This window comes from Canis lupus, chromosome 5 (genome assembly GCF_048164855.1).
Source record: "Canis lupus baileyi chromosome 5, mCanLup2.hap1, whole genome shotgun sequence".
In the NCBI taxonomy this organism is placed as follows: Eukaryota; Metazoa; Chordata; class Mammalia; order Carnivora; family Canidae; genus Canis; species Canis lupus.
Genome location: NC_132842.1, coordinates 53,318,012 through 53,338,765, shown reverse-complemented (window position 1 = coordinate 53,338,765; position 20,754 = coordinate 53,318,012). Strand labels below are relative to the sequence as shown.

Sequence of the window (20,754 nt, the reverse complement as noted above, 5' to 3'; positions counted from 1 at the left end):
TATGTAGTCCTACTTATGTAGGACTTAAAGGTTAAGAAAGCATTTTCACATGTATGATCTCATTTGATCCTCATAATTATCCTGTGAGGTCAGCGGAACAGGAATTGCAATTTCTGTATTTTTCAGATGGAAAATAGACGAGTGGCATGACTTGTCCAAGTTCACTCAGTTGGTAATCAGTGCACCCGAGGCTGAAAACTACGCTCCTTGGAGACCAGAGCTCTTGCCACGCACCGTGATGCCTTTGAAGCAAGATGGGCTGTCAGGGAGCTCGCTTGGGCTGTATTTTACCAAAAGCATCTTCAGAGCTGCTTCTGCTGATGAGGATCTGAGACTAGGAAAGCCTAAATATTAGTAGCAGCCCTCGCACAGAGCCTAGGCCATAGTTTCTCCAACCTCCTCTGCATTTTAGCATCTGCTCTGACCTCTCCAGATGAAGAACTGTCTTCAGCCCATCCATTTTTCACTCTTTCAGGAAGCAAAACTCTTTCTTAAACTCCGGAGGGTAACAGCACAGTCTCCACCATGGGACGGCGGATCTGAAGCCGTCATCCACCATTTCCTAGGTGTGTGTGGCCTTGGAGAGATAACTTCACTTTTCTAAGGATCCATTTTTACATCCGTAAAGCAGAGGAAATAACAGCAAACCTGGTGTCTGACATATAGTAGGTGCTCAATAAACAGTAGCTCCTCTAATTCTTGATTAGCAGTCATAAAACAGTAGTGGGAGCAGCGTCTCAAGTCACTCTGAATGCTGATGCCAAGAACTGGGCTCTGGGTAATGGAATGGGGGAACGGTGAGGCCAAGCAGCCCCTCTATGCCAGAAGGTTGGAAAACTACATCTGAGGCAGCTAAATTCAGCCCAGGGAGGAATGTCTGAACTTTGACTTTCTTTAATCAACTACCCCATCTTCCACCATGATGAGGGTAATTGCAGTCTTGCTGCCAGCTATTTCTAAGAAGAAATAGAGCCCAGGCTGACATCCTTAACTCTTCTCTCTCAGCTGGACTGCTCTGTATACAGCAGTGTTCCCTGCTTCCCTGGGTCAGGTTGGAAGGAAAAAAGGAGGGATTGATTCCACCTCAGCTGCTTTATTAGGCCTGAATCACAGGGTCAAAGGATGGATGTGTCCTCCTCCTATACCAAGACCAGAGGAAGGTGAACCAAGTGGCCTAGGCAGCAGCAGAGGCACAAGGAGAGCAGCTATCTAGCTCTCTGGAGGTGATCCTGTTCCCTCCTGCTCCAGTTCCCACCTCCAGCAGGCCCGACCACCGATCTCAGACCTCCCATCTGCCCCAATAGCATGCTGTGGCACCTCTCCACATCCCTCATGTAGGACAATGACCAAAGTGGCTTCCTTTGTGAGGACAGCTTCTTGCTTCTCGCTTCCCTTTCTGGAAAGGGAGCAGAAGCTGTTGGAGTTAGCCAAACCCCTGAAGCTGGCCTCAGTCAATACCATCACATTGAGAGTCTGGGTGACCCACACCAGAAGGGTGCTCAAATGATTCATGCTTGCCAGGAAATGCACTGGGCCATTCTGGGGCTGGGTTCTCAGCTATTTTTGATATGCAAAAGGAACTTCCCTTTTTTTTTTTTTTTTTCACAGACCCAGCAAAAACTGAGCCATCAACAGCATTTCTTGTTCCCATATCACCCTTCTGAGCACCTCTCTGCCTGCCGAATTACTAAGGTCATTACAGTTTAATTCCATTTCTCTGCTCCAGACACTAGATAAGCCCACCAAGCTGGGGTTGCCTCGTTCCGGTGATGGCTCCCTGTGCCAGCTGCTTCCTGCTGGTGGTGATGTTTTCTGCCAGCTGCAAAGCCATCACCTCCTCGGATCAGATGTGCACTGAGGTGAGTCTGAACTGTTTGTCTTTATCCAGATTGAACTGCTTGGGAATCAGGAGTTTCAGCATGTAGCCCCACCTGAGCCTTGGCCTCCCAATATCCATTGTCTTTAAAAAGGTGACACGGTATGTAGTTTTTCTTTGGAGTGAAGAAGGAGCCATAGAGCACAGCCAGGGATTGATCTGCGAGATTCTTCATTGCAAGGAGTGAGTGTTTTCCTCCTCTGCAAACAATTCCCTCAACATGATCCTAATTGGGCCATAAGATACCAACAGGGTCTCAGTGCAAAGGGCAGCTCTCCAAACGTGCTTCCAGCATGGAGGTGCTGTTTGTGCAGCATGCTAGCATACGGCCACTACTCCAAACAGTTTTTTGGTTTCCTGGAGATGAATGAAGATGGCTTGTGCCAGATTTGGGAGCAAATAAAGATCACTCTGAATGAGGCTGGCTTTCTCCTCACATTGGACAGCTCTCCATCTGTGTCATTAACCCACAGGAGTAACACTAGAGAAGAGAGCCAAATTGCATCTTCTGTTTTGGCCCATAACAATATTTACCAACTTGTGGGAAGTTCTTGGAGAGGGTAATGAGAGAGAGAAAGGAGAAGGGCCTCAGTCTCTTGCCAACTTCTAAAATGCTGTAACCTTCCTCCTCCTGAGAAACTTCTCACAATTCTGGAGGCTAGAAGTCTGAGATCAAAGTGTCGGCAGGGTTCGTCTCTTCTGAGACCTCTCTCCTTGGCTTGTAGACAGCCATCTTCTCCCTGTGTCTCCGCCTTGTCTTCTCTCTGCTGTGGCTATTCCTGATTTATTCTTCTCATAAGGACACCAGGCAAACTGTAGTACGGCCTATCCTCAAGATCTCATTTTAACTTTAACCTCTTTAAAGATTCTCTTTCCAAATAAAGTCACATTCTGGGATACTCAGTTAAGACATATGCATCTGGGGGCAACACAAATCAGCTCACAACAGAAGGGGTCAAGGAAGCAGTTTTTATCAACCCCAGGAGACCGCCTTTCATCACGCAGGTTGGCAGGTCAATTACACACAGACACGTAGGGGACGTGGTAAGAGGGTCGGAGTGGGCACACCATTTCCTCAGTGATCAGGTTGGTAGGACACCCATTGTCTGACAATATCCTCAAGTAGGATAGCAGCACAATTAAATTCCAGCTCATGGCAAGCAAGTTATTTTAAATGCCCCACGCTTCAGCCTACCAGCTCAACTCTTAAGTCCCCGCATTGCTACAAAGCCCACACAGCCCTTCAGAAGCCCACAAGGGAGGCGTGGGAGATTCTGGAAAGCCCATGGAAATACTGAACCAGTCTAGCTTCCTACTGAGGACAATAGGTTCCAGAGTCGCCAGTTGTTTTTGCAAATGGCCCCAGCTTGGGCAGAGGAGAGGGAACAGCAGCAGGCTGAGCACCCCAGGCTCATATTGCTGCCTATCCCAGGGCCTGCCTGCTACCGGGGTAGTGGAAGTAATGCTGAGGGTCCCAGGATGTCCAGGCCCGGCCCTATGCTGCAGCAAGAGCCTTCCCTTTTGGTTGAGTCAGGAGGGACTGACACCTCTTAATAGAACAACCTCTTTGTAACTCTCCCTCTGAAAGGACTGATTTTCAACACCTTGGACCCAACGCAATTAACCTTAGATCTCTACTTTGATTTATACCCCTATCATGTAGAAGTTCTTGGTAACAGGATTTTCAGGCTGTTTCCTGAGCTGTCACTCTGTGAATACCGGGATGTTGCTAGGGGATACAAAGATGAATGAAAGTTTGTTCCAAAGGTAAGGAAGGAACTTCTGGGCAGCCCCAGACGGGGAGTGGTGGCAGGAGAAGCACTGACCTTTTTTCAAGTGCAAATCATCCAAATTTGCCTAGCCTTCCCCCTTGTCATATTTGCTCTTTTGTGCTTCCCTCCAATTTAAGCAGAACCACATACTGTTTAATATTTCTATGGCCTTCATTGGCTTATCAGACCCTATCCTAAAAATAAGGTTTTTGTTTTGCATTATTTTGAGTTCAATAAGCCTTTCATTGAAGTATAACACGCAGAGAGAACATTCACCAATCCTAAGTGCACAGTTCAATGAGTTTTCACCAAAGTGAACACGTCCCCGTGATCTGCACACAGATCAAGAAACAGAACATTCTCAGAAGCCCCCTTCTGCCTCTCCCCAGTCACTAGCTCCCAGGGGTATCCAGTACCCTAACTTCTATTACCAAAGAATGATTTTGCTTCTTTGTGAATTTTATATACAGGAGACTACATGGTATAGACTCTTTTGTGTCTGGCTTCTTTTGTTCAGCATTAAATATATGACATTTACCAAAGATGCTACATAGAGCAATCATTGATTTTATTGCATATTGTATATTTTTTTCTTTGTGTATTGCAGTATGCTGCTCTATTAGTGAACCACTATTTATTTATTCATTCTTCTGTTAATGGCCATTTGCACTGCTTTCAATTTCTTGGTTATTATAAATGCTACTGCCTTGGACATTTGTATCTATGTCTCTAGAAAATAGATGTGCCAATCTTGATTAGGTATATACCAGGCGGAGGGGGGATGTATGTGGTCATCCGGTGTACATGTATTAATTTCAGTAGATATTGTAGAGTCTTCCAAAGGGATGGTGCCCATTTATACTCACTGGCAATGTTTATGAGTTCTGATTGCTCTGTATCCTCATTACTAGCCTATTATTTAAGAATGTTAACCATTCTAATGGATAAGTAGTGGTATTTCACCGGGATTTAATTTTTATTTTCCTGATGATTAAATTGAGTACATTTTCAACTCTATTGGCCATTTGCATATCCTTATGTGTGTATTTGTGTGTGTGTGTGTGTGTGTGTGTGTGTGTGTGTTTGAGAGAGAGAAAGGAGAGAGAAAGGGGAGAGAAAAAGAGAAGCACCTTCTCAAGTCTTTTGTCCATTTTCCCTTGGGTTATTGGTCTTCTTAAAATTGCTTTGTTACGGGCTCTTTATGAATTGTGGATACAAGTCCTTCATCAGATTGCAAATATCCTCTCCCACTCTATGGCGTGCCTTCCCACCCTCCTAATGATACCTTCCAGTGAACAGAAGTTCTTAATTTTAATGTAGGTTAACTTGTTATTGTTCCTTTATTTTCAGTACACTTCTGTCCTGCTTAAGAAATTTTTGCTTACCCCAAGGCCATAAAAGGTATATCCTATGTTTTTGGAAGTATGCTTTGTACTTAAATCTATGGCCTACCTTGAATTATTATTTTTTCTTTGCATATGATGTAAGGCGGGAGTCAAGATGAATTTTTTTAGTAAACTTTTTATTTGAAAAAAATTTAAACCTAGACAAATTCTAAAAATATAGTGAACATCTATAAACACCTCGTGTGGAATCTTCCCTTGTTCTATTCTACATGTTCTCTCTCTCTCTCTCTCTCTCTCTGTGTGTGTGTGTGTGTGTGTATGTATATCATAAGTAACAAATTAGAGCCATGACCAGGTGTTTGGAGGCTGACAAATGTGCAAAGCATAACTGGAATAAGTGTTCTGTGATTTGGATTCTGCTAACACTTTTGACGTACTCTCGAATAATTACTTTGGAGTGTAGACGTGCCTACTCATTTCAAATGGGCTCATCTTGGCTACCCTGTCCCCTCAAAACTATGGGAGGGGGCAGTCCTTTAGTCCTAGGGCAGGGTGGAGAGCACTTAATAGAGCTTCTTTTCAGAACTGTAAGTTCACAAATTCACAGATTCAAGCCCTTCTCAAGAGTCCTCAACAATGACATGATGTCCTGATGATCCTGTGAAACCTGAACTCCTCCTGTTAATTATCACATTAACCTTCAGAGTTGGCCCACAAAGAAGGTTATCCCCCATCCACAGTTGGGGAAAGATAAGTCTCAGAGAACCCACTGGCTGTGAGATGGGATTTGAACCCAAGCAGTCTGACTCAAGACAAATAGAAAATGAACTGCATATAACTGGGATGCCCTTTGCCTAGAGGAGTCACGTAGACAACCAAGTTTTAGGACTGTGTCCTCTTGGGAATATTTTGTTTTCAGAGAGTGATTGTTACTCCAAAATTTGATCCAGTCGCACTGTGCTATCTCTGGAAAGAGGAGTGACAAATGGAGGGAGGGTCAGCATTCAGCATCCCAGACTCCTCACGCATGGGCGATCTGGCCATGGTGTGTGCCAAACGCAGACGAGACATTGGAAAGGTGGGAATCAGCATTTGGTGAAACTCAAAAAGTTCAAAATTAGAAAATCATTTCAACACTTTTGAGAAGGGAAAATACAATGGGAAAGTTGGAGATACAGCAGAAGGAAGCAAAATAAGATCCCGACTGAAAAAATGCAAACGAATACCTGGAAAGAAAAGGGATTGCAAACACAGAGGTAACACTTGGGAGTCCTGCTCTGTGAAAAGGCACAGCTCTGACATGAAGCTAGAGACAAAGTGGTCGGTGCAGGTTCCAGGGCACACTGGGTCCTGAGTAAATGCTCCATGACTTAGAATAGGGGTAGGCATGGGGTGGCTGCTGTGAACCCCATGGAGCCCTGCACGGCCCTGCTGCCTGCGTGAGCTCATGTCCACAGGGGACCCGATCGAAATGGAACCACCAAAGAAGGAGAGTGAGGAGGTCATTTTAGGTGGTGACTTTGCACGGAGGGTAGAGAATGAAAGCTGGTTTTGTAGGAAGTGGTCATGTGGAGCTCAGAGGAACCAGAGAGGCTGCACAGACTGTGGTGGGTGTCTTCTGGAGAAGCAATTGAACACGTGTCCCTGGCAGCCACCCGAGCCCTGGGCAATGGCCATGCTGTATTCGTTTTCTGCATCCTGTCTTCCTGCTCTCTCGCATTGTCATTCTACCGTCCTGGAATGCTGTACTCTGCTAATTCAACTCACTCTCATAAAGGTTTGAGATGGATCCTGACAGTGAGAAGAACACAACCTCACTTGTGCAGAATTCCTAGCAAAAATGTGTAACCTGAATCAAATCATGAGGAGAGATCTGAACCCCAAGTGAGAGACATTCTATAATATATGAGGCTGTGTTTGATTTAAAATATATATATATATTTTAATATTAAGTTATATTATATTATATATATGCCATGAGAGACATTGAAAGGCCAAGGAATTGTCTCAGACCAAAAGAGCCTAAAGAGTCATGAAAACTAAATGCAATGTATGAACTTGGATTAGGAAAACAAAATTACTATGAAGGACAGTATTAGGACAATGGCCAAAATGTGAATATGAATTGTATGTTGGATAATATTGTACCAATGTTCAATATTTGGAATTCGGTAATGGCACTGTGGTCACGGAAGAGGTGTCCTGTTCTCAGGAGATTTAGGGGTAAAGGGACATCATGTCTGCAATTTACTCTCAACAACAATAAAAGGAATGAGAGTAGTGTGTGTGTGTGTGTGTGTATGTACTTCCTGCCTTAAAAAGTACAATAGACTGCAGCACCTGGCTGGCTCAGTCTGGTAGAGCATGCAACTCTTGATCTCGGGGTTGTCAGTTTGAGCCCCATGTTGGGTATACAGATTACTTAAAAATAAAATCTTGAAAAAAATATGATAGACTGAAAACAATTTAATGCTGCTTGAGTGATTCCAGAGCACGGGGAGCTTTGTGTCACTATCCATAATAGCATCTGTGATTGTACAGGAGTGTGACTATGAAAGTCAAAGGGGAGGGGCCGTGTAAGTGTGTGTGTGTGTGTGTATCTTAGCACATTCTCCCAAATGTGCTTATTTTTCAAATTCTCTTATAAGCTTCAATTCTTGTCATTTGCTTCTTTCTCAGGAATCAAGGGCAGAGAGTTGATTGCAATTTATACCTAACTAGAGATTCGTGTATGACACAAACTCATGGTGGGTTTCTCAATACTCTGTGGTTGTGTTATCCACTGGTTCTCAGTTTTTCACTGGGTTGAAACTGAGCTATTTCATTTATCTATCTTTGAATTTGCTAGAAGGTCCCTCAGGCCACTGGCTCGGCAGAGCTCCTGCAGTATTCTCAACTTTCTGAATTGCATTAATGCAGTAAAGTGCTTAGTAAAGCACAGAAGAGGACTCATTTAGGTGTCATGGGCACTTATATATTCAGGAGAAGGAGGAAATTGCCAGCGTGGAGGCTTTTGCTGTAGAGTAGAGCAAGACAAATTGAGGAAAGTTCCCTTTTTCCAAGTGTATGTGACATCAGTTATGCCAGTGGAGATGAGTAAAGGGAAATGTCTTCTCAAAGCTACCCCAAATCTTAGCAGCTACTCAGGCCAACTGCACATACCTCTCCTCTTGGGGCCATCCATGTTCATGGACAAGGAAGAGAGGTCTAGCAACATGTTTTTCTCCCCATTCGGCTAAGTTTTAAAAACAAAGTGTGCATTTCAAGGACATTAGGTGGATCTGTGGCAGCGGCTAGAGGACTTTGGGCCTATAAAATGAAGAAGGAAAGGAAATAAAAATACAGCGTTTTCATCAATGGCATTCATAATATTATCACAACAGAGAAGAAAACTGGTGATTTCCTGTAGGTGAGCTTGCTCAGTGCACCTACAAAAATGAGTGCCACTGAACAGAAGTTGGAATAAAGCAAAAAGCAATTAAAATGGGGATGTGCCTAAAGCACCAGGCTTCATAGTGGAGGATGTGTTCAGTCTTCTGTTTCCAGCTAAGCAGGACTGTTTGCAGCTCAGTGTGTGGACAGCTGGTGAGCTCAAGTCTGATGGGGCAGGTCTTGCCCAGACCGGGCAGTCTCAGTGGGCTGCTGGTAGGACCACTGCATGGTGAGGAGAAAGGCAGTGTCTGAAAAGGTAGATGAAACCCCATGGAGTCTGACATGATGTGAGAGGTGGCCCCCAGGTGCATTCCCTGCAGACCAAGGGCTACTCTATTATTAGTTTAGGTTTTTTGTTTTGTTTTGTTTTGTTTTTAAGATTTATCCATTCATTCATGAGAGACACAGAGAGAGAGGCAGAGACACAGGCAGAGGGAGAAGCAGGCTCCATGGAGAGAGCCCAATGAGGGACTCCATCCCGACTCCAGGATCATGCCTTAAGCAAAAGGCAGATGCTCAACCACTGAGCCACCCAGGCATCCCTATTATTAGTTGGTTTTATCTCTTATAGAACTTTTATCTCTTTGTCTCTTTTGGCTTTTATCTCTTTGTCTCTCTTGTCCCACCCACCCCTCTCTCTACTTCCCCAACACATTCACCAGTCAGTGAAAGGAAGTAATTCAATAAAATGCCCCACCTTCTTCATTTAGCTGACTGCTACCTAGTGATGCTAGTTGACCTAAATCCCTCCTATCACCTGGAGACTGTATGTTAAGCCTAAAGTCTTGGATGCAGATTTAATGCTGGGGGGAGTGGGACGGGGAGAGGCACGAATACCTCATGAGTGGAACTGTCTGCTTAATATTGTCTCACATCAGAAAGTATGTAATGTTAGGATTGTCTTGTTTCAGTGATGCTAATGCAGAGTTGTTTTCAAGCTGACATAACACATTTCTATGCAACCAAAATCAAAACTATGAAACCAAGTTTCATCAAAGAAAACTTGTTTCCTTCCCTGCTTCTCTATTTGGTTCCTTTCTTCCCCTTCAAGGCGATGAGTTTTGGGCTTTTTTCCATGGTTTCTTTTTGCAAATATAAGAAATATGCAAACCTTTCTTACAGAAAAAGTAGCATACAAGATGCTACATGCTACATACCATATGCTCTACACACTATATGTCCTTCTGTACCTGGCTTTTTATACCTTACAACATACCTGGATATCACTTTACTCTATATCAGCATGTGGAGATCTTACTCATTCCAGTTTCATCTGTAGAAGGTTCCATCTTGTGAAGGTACCGTATTTTGTTCGACTAGTCCAATATTGAAGATCAATTTGGCTATGGCTCATCTTTTGATATTACAGAAATGACTGAAGTTAATAATCCACATGAATCACTTTGTGTCTTTGCAGGAATGTACTTGGTAAAGAGCTAGAGGTGCCATTGCTGCTCAAAGGATAGAACATATGTAATTTAGCTAGTTAATCAAATTACCAGCTCTGATATTAATGTACATTGTTTCTCTCATCAGAAAGAGGCCAACAAGACCTATAACTGTGAAAATTTAGGTCTTACAGAAGTTCCGGACACTCTCCCCAACACAACAGAATTTTTGGAATTTGGCTTTAATTTCTTGCCTACAGTGGAAAATACAACTTTCAGTAGACTCATAGATCTTATCTTTTTGGACTTAACCAGGTATGTATCTGAGTTCCTTGTCTGTGGTTGATGTTTTACTCATGTGATAACACAACTTGCATTCACATTGTTTCCAGGACCTTCTTTTGGGAGCACAGGGACACTCTGTCTACCTTGCGTGTTCACTCTTTCCAGAAAATATTTTTCTGCAAGTGAAGTGTAATATTTAAAAAAAACCCAGTCAGTGGAGAGAAAAATGGATTATTTTCCAACTAGAGTGCATCAGCAGCGTTAAGAAGTTCTAAGGAATGTTGATTTAAAAAAAAAAAAAACCCTGAAAACAAATCTTGTATTAAATCAGATGCCATAGTTTATTCTTGCATGATGACATTTTAAGAAAAATTTACAGGAGAAATGCATAAGCTACTAACTTTTCCCCCCATAAGTTGGGAAAATAGTTCCATTATTTAATTTTTGAAGCAGAATTGGGATTCCAAATGCTGAACCAGTGTTTGTGAACCAGCAAGCAGAACTATCACAAGAATGTAAGGGCAGAAATCAGAAGGGAAATGCAGCATGCACACGCATGTGCTGTGTGTGTGTGTGTGTGTGTGTGTGTGTAGCAGGAGAGGGATTTGCGTGTGGATGGGTCTGCGTCCCCTGTAGCAGCTCTATTTCTTTGGTGGTTCAATGTATGCTTCCACAGCGTGGCAGAGCATTCACACCCCTGAGACGCTTCCATCTTTATGAGCACCCCTGGGGGGCAGGCATGCTGGATATTATCTCCAACTCATGTCTGAAGAGGAAACAGAGGATCCAGGAGATTTTGTTAATTAGTTTAGGGTCACAAAGTAAGGAAACTGGGACTCTGCTCTCTTGACTCCCAGTCCACGATCCCCCAAATGACCCCAGGCCTCATCCAGGGGCAAGATTCCAGGTGCTGGGTAGCAACACTTCACTGAGACAGAGCCATGGTCTTTCAGACAGGGACAAAGATCATTCTGCTCCCTACCCATTGTGTCCCCAGGACATACACCTTCCCTCTGCTTTACCATTTCTCATTTTTAGATGTAATGGGTTTGGGCACATTTTGAAGGAACGCGTAGGGTCAGGATAGCTTTTCCAGCTAGGACTGGCTGGACTCTAAGTTTCCTCTTCTGTTATTTTCAAATAAAAACGTGACCTTATTATTTTTTCTCAACTCCCTCTCCTTAGCTCCCTCAGCCCCTGCCCTTTACCCGATCACCAATCAGATGCTATTTTTATTCCTTTAAACAGCCACATTTCTTGAGCTTTACCGTGTTTTCCGTTTTCTTGGCTCATTCTTACATCTTGCTTTACAGACTTTCTCTTGGCATAATTTCCCCTTTCTCCTGAGGTACACACTTAACAGTTTCTTTAGTGAAAGTCTTTCTGCACTAAACTCCCTTGGTTTTTGTTTTTCCAGAAAGGTCTTTATTTCACTCTGATTCTTGAAAGACAGTATTTCCTGACATGATTCCAAGTTGATTGTTGTTTTTTTTTTCCTCAGCCTGTTGATGGCTGCCATCTTCCCTTGTCGCTGCTGGACGGTCACCTATCTGTCTAATCACCACGTACATGCACATCATCTTTTCTCTCTGGGCATTTCCAGTAGGTTCTCTCTGTCTTTGGCATTCTGTAATACCACAGTGCTGCACCATGTAGCTCACCATGTAGATTGTTGGGCTCCTTGAATCTGCAAACAGTGCCTTTCCTCAATTCTAAAATATTCTTAAAAAAAAAAAAAAAGAAAGAAAGAAAAATAGTCTAGCCATTGTTTGTTTGAAACCTGGCTTGCTTACATTCACTCTTTCATATCCTCTGGATCTCTAATTTGATTTATAGCATCTTCTCATCCATCAGTCATATATGCCAATATACTCTCCTTGTTTTCCATCAATTTGGTGTTTTGGACGATATTCTAGGTCATTTTCTCACATCTACTTTTACACCATTAGTATCCTCTTCAACTGTGTCTAATCTCTTGTATAAACTGTCTTTGGTTTTTCAATTTCATTAACTTCCTATTTCAGTACATTTCAACGACTTTCCGTTATTATAAATATGACACATCAGTTTTAAAAAGTTTTTCCTTCATCATATAATTGGTTCATACCATTTCCTTAAAACACATCAAACACATGTTTCATAGATGTAGATTTATTATATATTCTGATCCTGTATATCAGGTATATCACACATTTTTTATAAATCATATATATAATATCAGATATACCTCATAATTCTGGTATCTGCTATCTACCTGACTATGTAGAACATTTTTTAAAGAGATTTATTTATTTACTTAAGAGAGAGAGCATGGGCAGGAGGGGCAGAGGGAGAAGGAAGGAAAACCTTAAGCAGACTCATGCTGAGTGCAGAGCCCGATGTGGGCTCCATGTTATGACCCTCAGATCACAATCTGAGCTGAAACCAGGGGTCTGACACTTAACCCACTGCACCCCCTGGTGGCTCCATAGAACATTTTTTTTAACTGACTAATTAACTCCCTTATGTGTTCACTGAAATTTTACTTTGAGCTCATTTGTCTTTTGAAACTTGATGGAAATCTTTGTTTAAAATACTTTCCTGGAATTAGACAATGGCATTATGGCTATAGAAAATAAGCTGATGTAGGTTTTTTTTTTTTTTTTTTTTTTTTTTTTTTTTGGAGATTCACAATGAAATCTGTACAGCATATCTGGGATCTGATTTAAGATAATTCAGGCGTGAGAGGTGTGAACAGAAGCAGCAAAGGGGGCACCTGGGTGGCTCAGTGGTTGAGCGTCTGCCTTGGGCTCAGGGTGTGATCCTGGGATCAAGTCCCGTGTCGGGCTCCCCTCAAGGAGCCTACTTCTCACTCTGCCTATGTCTCTGCCTCTCTCTCCGTGTCTCTCATGAAAAAATAAAATCTTAAAAAAAAAAAGCAAAGCAGCACATATGGCAACATTTCAAGAACTGTTGTGACTATGTGACAGATCTATGAAAGTTGTACTGTAATCTTTACTTTTATGTGAATGTGTAAGTTTTCCATGTTAAAAGTTAATTAAGTAGATACACTAGAAGAAAAATGTACATAGAAGAAATTTCTATTTACTCATGCGAGTTATCTGAAGTCACTATCATTCTGGAACCACTTTAAACTTAATTTCTATGCTGGCTTCTTTTGGGTGGTCCACAGAGGTAGCATCAATTCAGGCCACAGTCCTCATGAATGGAAGCATATGGTTAGAGAATCGCAGAGGAGACTTCTTTCATTATTGTTGTTATTCCATCCAAGAAAACACATATTCTCAAGGTCATCCTCTATGAACTTTTTTTTAAGGTCATCCACTGAAAGGATCCCTTTTGAGGGTCTTGATGGTTTGCAGGTCTTTGATAGGACCTCCTAACCTGCTTGGATCCCAACCTTTGTCACCTGCCTTGGTGCACGTGAGTTAGTTTTTAACTCTGGCTCTAGGCCACTCAGGCCTGGCAGACAGTGGCAGATGGGACAAGGCTAGCTCTAGGGCTCCCTTGCTCCCAGGGATTCCAACTTCTTTTTCTAAGGGAATTAGAATTCTAAGGAATTCCCTTATTGATCTCCCAGGGAGTTTTGAGTGTGTGTGTGTGTGTGTGTTTGCACAATCCAGTATTTTCAGGTGAAATACCAGGATGAAACCTTTATTGTATTTCTATGGAGTATTTTCATATGTATCATTTGACTAACAGCTGTTGCACATCAAAGTGCTCATCATTTCTGTACTTTATAGAAGCAACAACAGAGATTGAGATACATTGTGACTTGCCCAGGATGACACAGATACATACATTACATATCATATGTTATATATTAAATGCTAGAGATGACATATTATATATTAGTTAAAATAGTAAATCATTGGATTTTGCCCACAATCAAACTGCTAACTGTTCCCTAAATTCTAAACATAAATCTCTGAGAGTTCAATCCAAAGGGGCAAGACATCTGGAAGAAATTCTAAATCAGAGTTTTCAGAACTGAGGCTAACCATTGATTCAACAGATCATCTGTTGGTACTGAAGATAGTTTTTTTCTGTTTTTTTTTTTTTTTTTTTTTTCTTTTTTTTAATTTTTATTTATTTACTTATGATAGAGAGAGAGAGAGAGAGAGAGGCAGAGACACAGGCAGAGGGAGAAGCAGGCTCCATGCATCGGGAGCCTGATATGGGATTCGATCCCGGGTCTCCAGGATCACACCCTGGGCCAAAGGCAGGCGCCAAACCGCTGCGCCACCCAGGGATCCCGTTTTTTTCTGTTTTATTTCAAATAATAATGTATACTCTTTTTACTAAACACAAAAGATGGCTTTGTTAATACAGGTCACTATGACAGAGTTTTTCTTTTTTCCAACTAATTATTGTTCAATACTATTATCTTTTCAAGGTGCCAGATTAACTGGGTACATGAAGATACTTTTCAAAACCATCATCAATTGAACACAATTGTGTTGACTGGAAATCCCCTGATATTCATGGCAGAAACATCTCTTAATGGGCCCAAGTTGCTGAAGCATCTTTTCTTAACCCAAACAGGAATATCCAATCTCGGCTTTATCCCAATGCACAATCTGGAAAACTTAGAAAGCTTGCATCTTGGAAGCAACTATATTTCCTCTATTAAGTTCCCAGAAAACTTCCCAATCCAGAATCTGAAAGTCCTGGATTTTCAGAATAATGTGATACACTACCTCTCTAGTGAAGACATGAACACTCTGAAGCAGGCCACCAACCTAAGCCTTAATTTCAATGGCAATGATATTAAAGACATTGAACCTGGAGCTTTCCATTCAAAAATCTTCCAAAGTTTGAAATTTGGAGGGAGTCTTAACTTGTCTGTTATATTAAAAGGTCTACAGAACACTACTACTAAGTCTCTCTGGCTGGGGTCATACGAGGACACTGATGACCAAGACCTTACTTCAGACATGTTTGACGGACTTTGTGAAATGTCTGTTGAAAGCATCAATCTACAGAAGCACTACATCTCTGATCTCTCATCTGCTACATTCCGGTGCTTTACTCAACTCCAGGAGTTGGATCTGACGGCACATCACTTGCGTGAGTTACCCCCTGGGATCCAGGGTATGAAAGCTCTCAAGAAATTAGTTCTCAATGTAAATAGGTTTGACGAATTGTGTCAAATCCATGCTGCCAGTTTTCCATCCCTTACAGACCTTTCTATAAAAGGCAACATGAAGAAACTCGACTTCGGTGCTGGGTGTTTGGAAAAACTCGAAAACCTTCAGAAACTTGATTTAAGCCACAGTGATATAGAGGCTTCTGACTGCTGCAATCTTCAGCTCAAAAATCTGCGCCACTTACAATACCTAAACCTGAGCTACAATGAGCCTCTTACTCTCCAGAGCCAGGCGTTCAAAGAATGTCCTCGGCTAGAAGGTCTAGATTTGGCATTTACCCGCTTGCACATGAAGGGTCCACAGAGTCCTTTCCAAAACCTCCATCTCCTTCAGGTTCTGAATCTTTCTTACTGCCACCTGGACACCAGCAATCAGCACCTTCTAGAAGGCCTGGAGGGTCTCCGCCATCTAAATTTACAGGGGAATCACTTTCAAGATGGGAGTATCTCAAAGACCAGCCTACTTCAGACCTTGAGCAGCTTGGAGATTCTTATTTTATCCTCCTGTGACCTCCTCTCCATAGACAAGCAAGCGTTCCAGAGCCTTGGGAAGATGAATCATGTTGACTTAAGCTACAACAGCCTGACAGGCAATAGCATTGATGCTCTTAGTCATCTTCGGGGGATCTACCTCAATATGGCCGCCAATAACATCCACATCATCCCATCTCCTCTCCTTCTCACCTTGTCCCAGCAGAACACCATTAACTTAAGTCACAATCCCCTGGACTGCACCTGTTTGAATATTCATTTTATAACATGGTACAAAGAAAACCTGCAGAAATTTGAGGGCTCGGAGGAGACCGTGTGTGCAAACCCCCCAACTTTAAGGGGGGTTAAGCTGTCTGACGTCAAACTGTATTGTGGTATTACGGCCGTGGGCATTTTCTTTCTTGTAGTATTTTTATTCTTGGTTACTGTTCTGCTCATTTTTTTCATTAAATTCCTTCTGAGGTGGAAATACCAGCACATCTAACATTGAAGGTTTCTAGAGATGGCAAGTAAGTGTGTTTAGCGAAATTGCCCCAAGTAAAGGAACTTGTTGTGCTCCTTCTCAGTCTGTCAGACTTTTCAGACTGGTTCCTGCAGCTGGGCAGGGATTCTCTGTGCTTCTCTGAGTCCTAGAGCTAATGAACCTTCCTGGAACATAAATGGACCAGGGCCAGGGGGCCAAGCAGCAGCTGTGAGAGACACAGAGCTGTTTCTTCACATGGAAGGTGGTTGGAGGACCTGTGGCATGGAAAAGCCAGGAGAGGAATGTGCTAAGAGGCTATCTCCCTTCTGCTTGTGGACACCCCCTCGAAGCAGCTTCTACCCTGACCCTAAAAGGAAATCAACTCTCATAACCAGGCAGTGCTGACTGCCCCAGCCCAAACTCTGCCTCCCACAGCTTGGACATCATGCTTGCCTCTGAGTCCTCAGTAAGGCAGTCGCTTGAAAAACTTGTTGGCAACAAAGTCTCAATGCTTATTTTAAATGAAAAAGGGAATACACAGTGAATTTAAAAGAAGAAGCTGAGAAATGAATCTTGACATCAAATCAGCTACACTAATCTCCTTAATCCACAAGTCTCTACGGCCTCTAGGAAGCCACTCAGAGTACAAATAGCTACCAAAAAAAAAAAAAATGCAACCCCATCAGCTCTGTAGCCCCCAAGGTGTAAAAGTTTTGCTGCATTGGCCACTCTCTCTTCAGAACCCTTGGATGTTCCTTCTCCCTATCCAGTGTGTTTGCTCTTATGCTACAAATGCTCCTTACACATAGGCTGTGGTTCAAATGCTCTTCTCATTTGGATGTCTGGCCCTTAAAAGCTTCTTTCCTACAGGAACTATGAAATAAATGGTGGTTTGGTTCCCAGGCCAGCTCTCAAAAGTCTATTCACCTGGGACAGCAGTTGAGACAGCGCATTTACAGTGAACACCAGGTGAAGAAAGCATCTCCGTACACTAGCTGTCTAGAACACAAGAAGCTGGCTTAGTGAGCTTCTGCTGAGGCTGGGGTGTCAGAGATGGTCATACCAGAGGAAAAGAGAGGACAAGACCATTGAATGTAGACAGAGAGAGAGAGGACAGGGAAGGGGAAGGTGTTATGACTTTGGCCTTACAAGGTCCAAAGGGTCATACTTATGGAGGGCTTGACCTTCTGCAGTTTGCACTGGCTGACCGAGAGTTGAAATCTCTACTCAGGCGTTACATTTATATGGCCTGGAATTCTAGAACTAATAACATTGGTTAACTTTCATATCCAACTGGAATATATTAGCTCTTCAGGTGAGGGCATAAGAGGGGAACATATTAAGGGTGGAAACGTGGGGAGAGCAAGCTCTCTTTACCTCTGTATCCTCGAGAACAGCAAGAAAGACAGGGAATAGTGAAGAAATGCCACAAACCTCTATTGCGAATGCTCTGCTACCCTTAGGGGGATTTTTTTGCCTGTAGTATTCGGTGGGAGGCCAGGTTGTCTCAGTTGTTCTTGGTTAAGAACACAAGGTGGGGCCTAAGGTAAAATGAGAGAAGCATTTGCCTTGGGTGCAAAATTTAAAGGGGAACCAAAAAACTCAGTGTGCAAGACAAAAATATTTTAATGCAATATTAAAAAGGCTTCAGGTTAATGAAAGAAATCCATGGTAAGTAAAATATCAAAGCTTTAAAAAACAGGATCCATAATAATAGCCCCATGCTGAACCACATTAGAACCTGAGGAAAAAGGAAAGATCAGTAATGCTGATCCCGCCTTTGTTTAAAATGTTGATAATTTGTTCACATTTGAGATTTTGTATCAGTTTTCTACTTAATGTCACATTAAAATACTATCTTCATTATTGAGTTCTACAGTGCTCTCTTCAATTTAGCGCCCAGGGTGGGTGTCTCACTGGCCTCACCCTGTTCTCACCCTGAGGAATGCATGTAGGAATGTAGGGCTTCCCAGCTAACTCCCAGGCCACAGTCCACCCAGGGCCTATTAGTAGGCATGTTATCTCAGTTTTACTCAGAAGTGCCTACCCCTTGTCCCTTACTTTCTGGAAGCAGGTCAAAGTGTCCAAGAACTTATACCTTGTTCCTCATCCTCAGGTAACTCCCAACTCCTGAGCTCAAAGGCAACCTTCCTTCAAAGCCAAGACAGGCGGCAGAGATGAATGGGCACCATATCCCCCTGAGCTCTAGGAGGCCTGGACCTGATGAGCGAGGGCAAGCGGGGCACCACTCTGCTAATGAAATGAAACATCACACAATTAGTGGCTTTAATTACCTTGAATATCAGTGTTTGGGAAAACAGGTGCCTAAGGCAGCCATTTAAAGATGTGTGTAGGGACACCTAGGTGGCTCAGTCGTTGAGCAACTGCCTTTGGCTCAGGGTGTGACCCCGGGTCCTGTGATCGAGTCCCGCATCGGGCTCCCCACAGGGAGCCTGCTTGTCCCTCTGCCTGTGTCTCTGCCTCTCTCTGTGTTTCTCATGAATAAATAAACAAAATCTTAAAAAAACAAAACAAAAAGATGTGTGTGGAAGGAGAAAGTAAACGGTAGAAATATGGGAGATTGGGACTCACCGTCACCTAGCTTCCTTCCTTCCCTAGGCCTAGGATGGTGGGGCAACATTTTGAGAAGGCCAGTTTGAGCCACTGCTTGGGTTGGTAGTGGCCCTGAGTCTGGCAGCGACCAAGGCTTTTTTTCACTGAGCACTGGGCTCAGGAGGGACCTCATGCAGAAGTGGGCCCAGCTGCCTTGGCCAGGCTCTGTCAGTGTGCAGAGCGGGGTGGGGGGTGGGGGGTCTTCCAGGCAGCTTCCTAGCTGCTGCTACGAGCAAGTCCCCTCGTTCTAGAGACCTGGAGGCAATGGTAGTTAGTTTAAAAGTTCAGGCAGCCACCCCTCCCAAGTCAAGAGAGAGCATCCCTACTGAGTACTCGACCCCATGCTGCCCACTCTTGTGCAAGAGCCTCCGCCTTTGAAGAGTTGGGCAGGAAGACAGCAGAACACAAGGTTCATTTGTTTTGTTGATTGTGTTAATTTGCTTGTGGCCAATCAGATGACCAGCTCTGGAAACTCTGGGAGATATTCCCTGTGGTGACCATGAAGCTGCAAACACCATACTCACTGTTTCCTCCCTCCCTTCTTTCTCTTTCCTCCCTCTTTCTTGGCCATTTATTCACTTCCTCCCTTTTCTCCTTCTCTCTCTCTGCGCTTCCCTCTTTTTTGTTGGTTTTATGCTTTCCTTCCTTTCTTCCTTCATCTTCATCACAGAGTATGGAAGTCAACATTGTGAATCAAGTCTAAGACAGAACCAACCCACTGAGTTCCCTGTGCGTTCTAGCAAATTCAGGCTCTTCCCTGACTTCAGGATTCACGCTGTAGCTAGGAAATGCTAATTGCTGACTTACAACTCCACGGCTGCACAAGCCTCCATGATATTTCACCTGTAAACACAAAAACGCAAGTACTCTGTAGGATAGCCATGATGCAGGATGCACCACATGAATGATGGCGGGGTCCTAAGGCCTAGCCGAACGTAATTGCCCATCTCACTTCCATTTATCAGGCATGCGCCCCTTCTATGTAACACAACTTGCTATTCTGTAACTGCACACTGATCTAAGGCTTTGTGACAGCTCCTCTGTTTTAAGCAACAGTAAATTCCCCCTGCAAAGTCAGAAAGGGAGCTTTTTGATAGCTGCTGTCAATTTTATTGCTTAATCCTGGTTACTAGGATAGAATCTGTAGACATGGTGTGTTTATTGGTTTTATGTATCGCATGTTGTTACTGCTCTGACAAGCTACTCCTATAAAAATGTGTTATTATTGCATGTTGTAGCTCAGTGAGCTGACCCTGCATTTCAAAGTGTACTGAAGCAAATAGCATGGAAGTCCATAAAAGCCAACCGGCCTCCATCACGGAGCTGCAGCTCCCACATTCTGGTAGCAAATGATACCTTTCCCCAGAGCCAGGAGCTATCACTGCTAACTGAACACAGCACAGACCCAAACACAGGCATGATCTGTAAAATTTCAATACAGGAAACTGTCAAATCATTCCTACTCGTCCAATTCCCCAATAAGTGTCATTTGCAATTTTGAGGTTTACACAAGAATGAGATAAATGGCTTTTAAATGTTTTTGTAGATTAGTACAGGATGCAAGAGGGGCAGCTGACACTGTTTTCTAACGGCCTTGAATGCTAAAGAAAAAGTTAACTTGAGTTACAATAAGACAGGATGTGATTATTTCTAAGCAAGTCACAACTGGGGGTCCTGGGTGTTTATTTAGCATCAATTGTCTGGAATGTTAAGAGGTAGAATGTCTAATGTGGGGTGGGGGTGGGGGAGTAGTTAGCTTGAAGGCTGCAGAAGAATGGGCCAGCCAGGTATGGCTCCCAGATATCACCAGAATCATTTGCGTGATTCAGTACCAGACAGACTCCTCTGCCCCACCTCTAGATAGTGGAATTGTGTTAGACTGGGGTTGGCCCTAGACCCTAAGTCAAATGATTTCATGCCAAATATCCTTCCCTAATC

The 20,754-nt window shown here is 43.1% G+C and overlaps 1 protein-coding gene across 1 annotated transcript; it reads left to right on the top strand.

The window, feature by feature from the left end:
• Nucleotides 1-1,524: 1,524 nt before the first annotated feature.
• Nucleotides 1,525-18,069, top strand: CD180 (CD180 molecule). The gene is made up of 3 exons (XM_072826686.1): nt 1,525-1,859; nt 9,963-10,129; nt 14,496-18,069. Exons 1-3 carry the CDS (start codon nt 1,770-1,772, stop codon nt 16,222-16,224), a joined length of 1,986 nt encoding a protein of 661 aa, XP_072682787.1. The 5' UTR covers nt 1,525-1,769; the 3' UTR covers nt 16,225-18,069.
• Nucleotides 18,070-20,754: the final 2,685 nt, after the last annotated feature.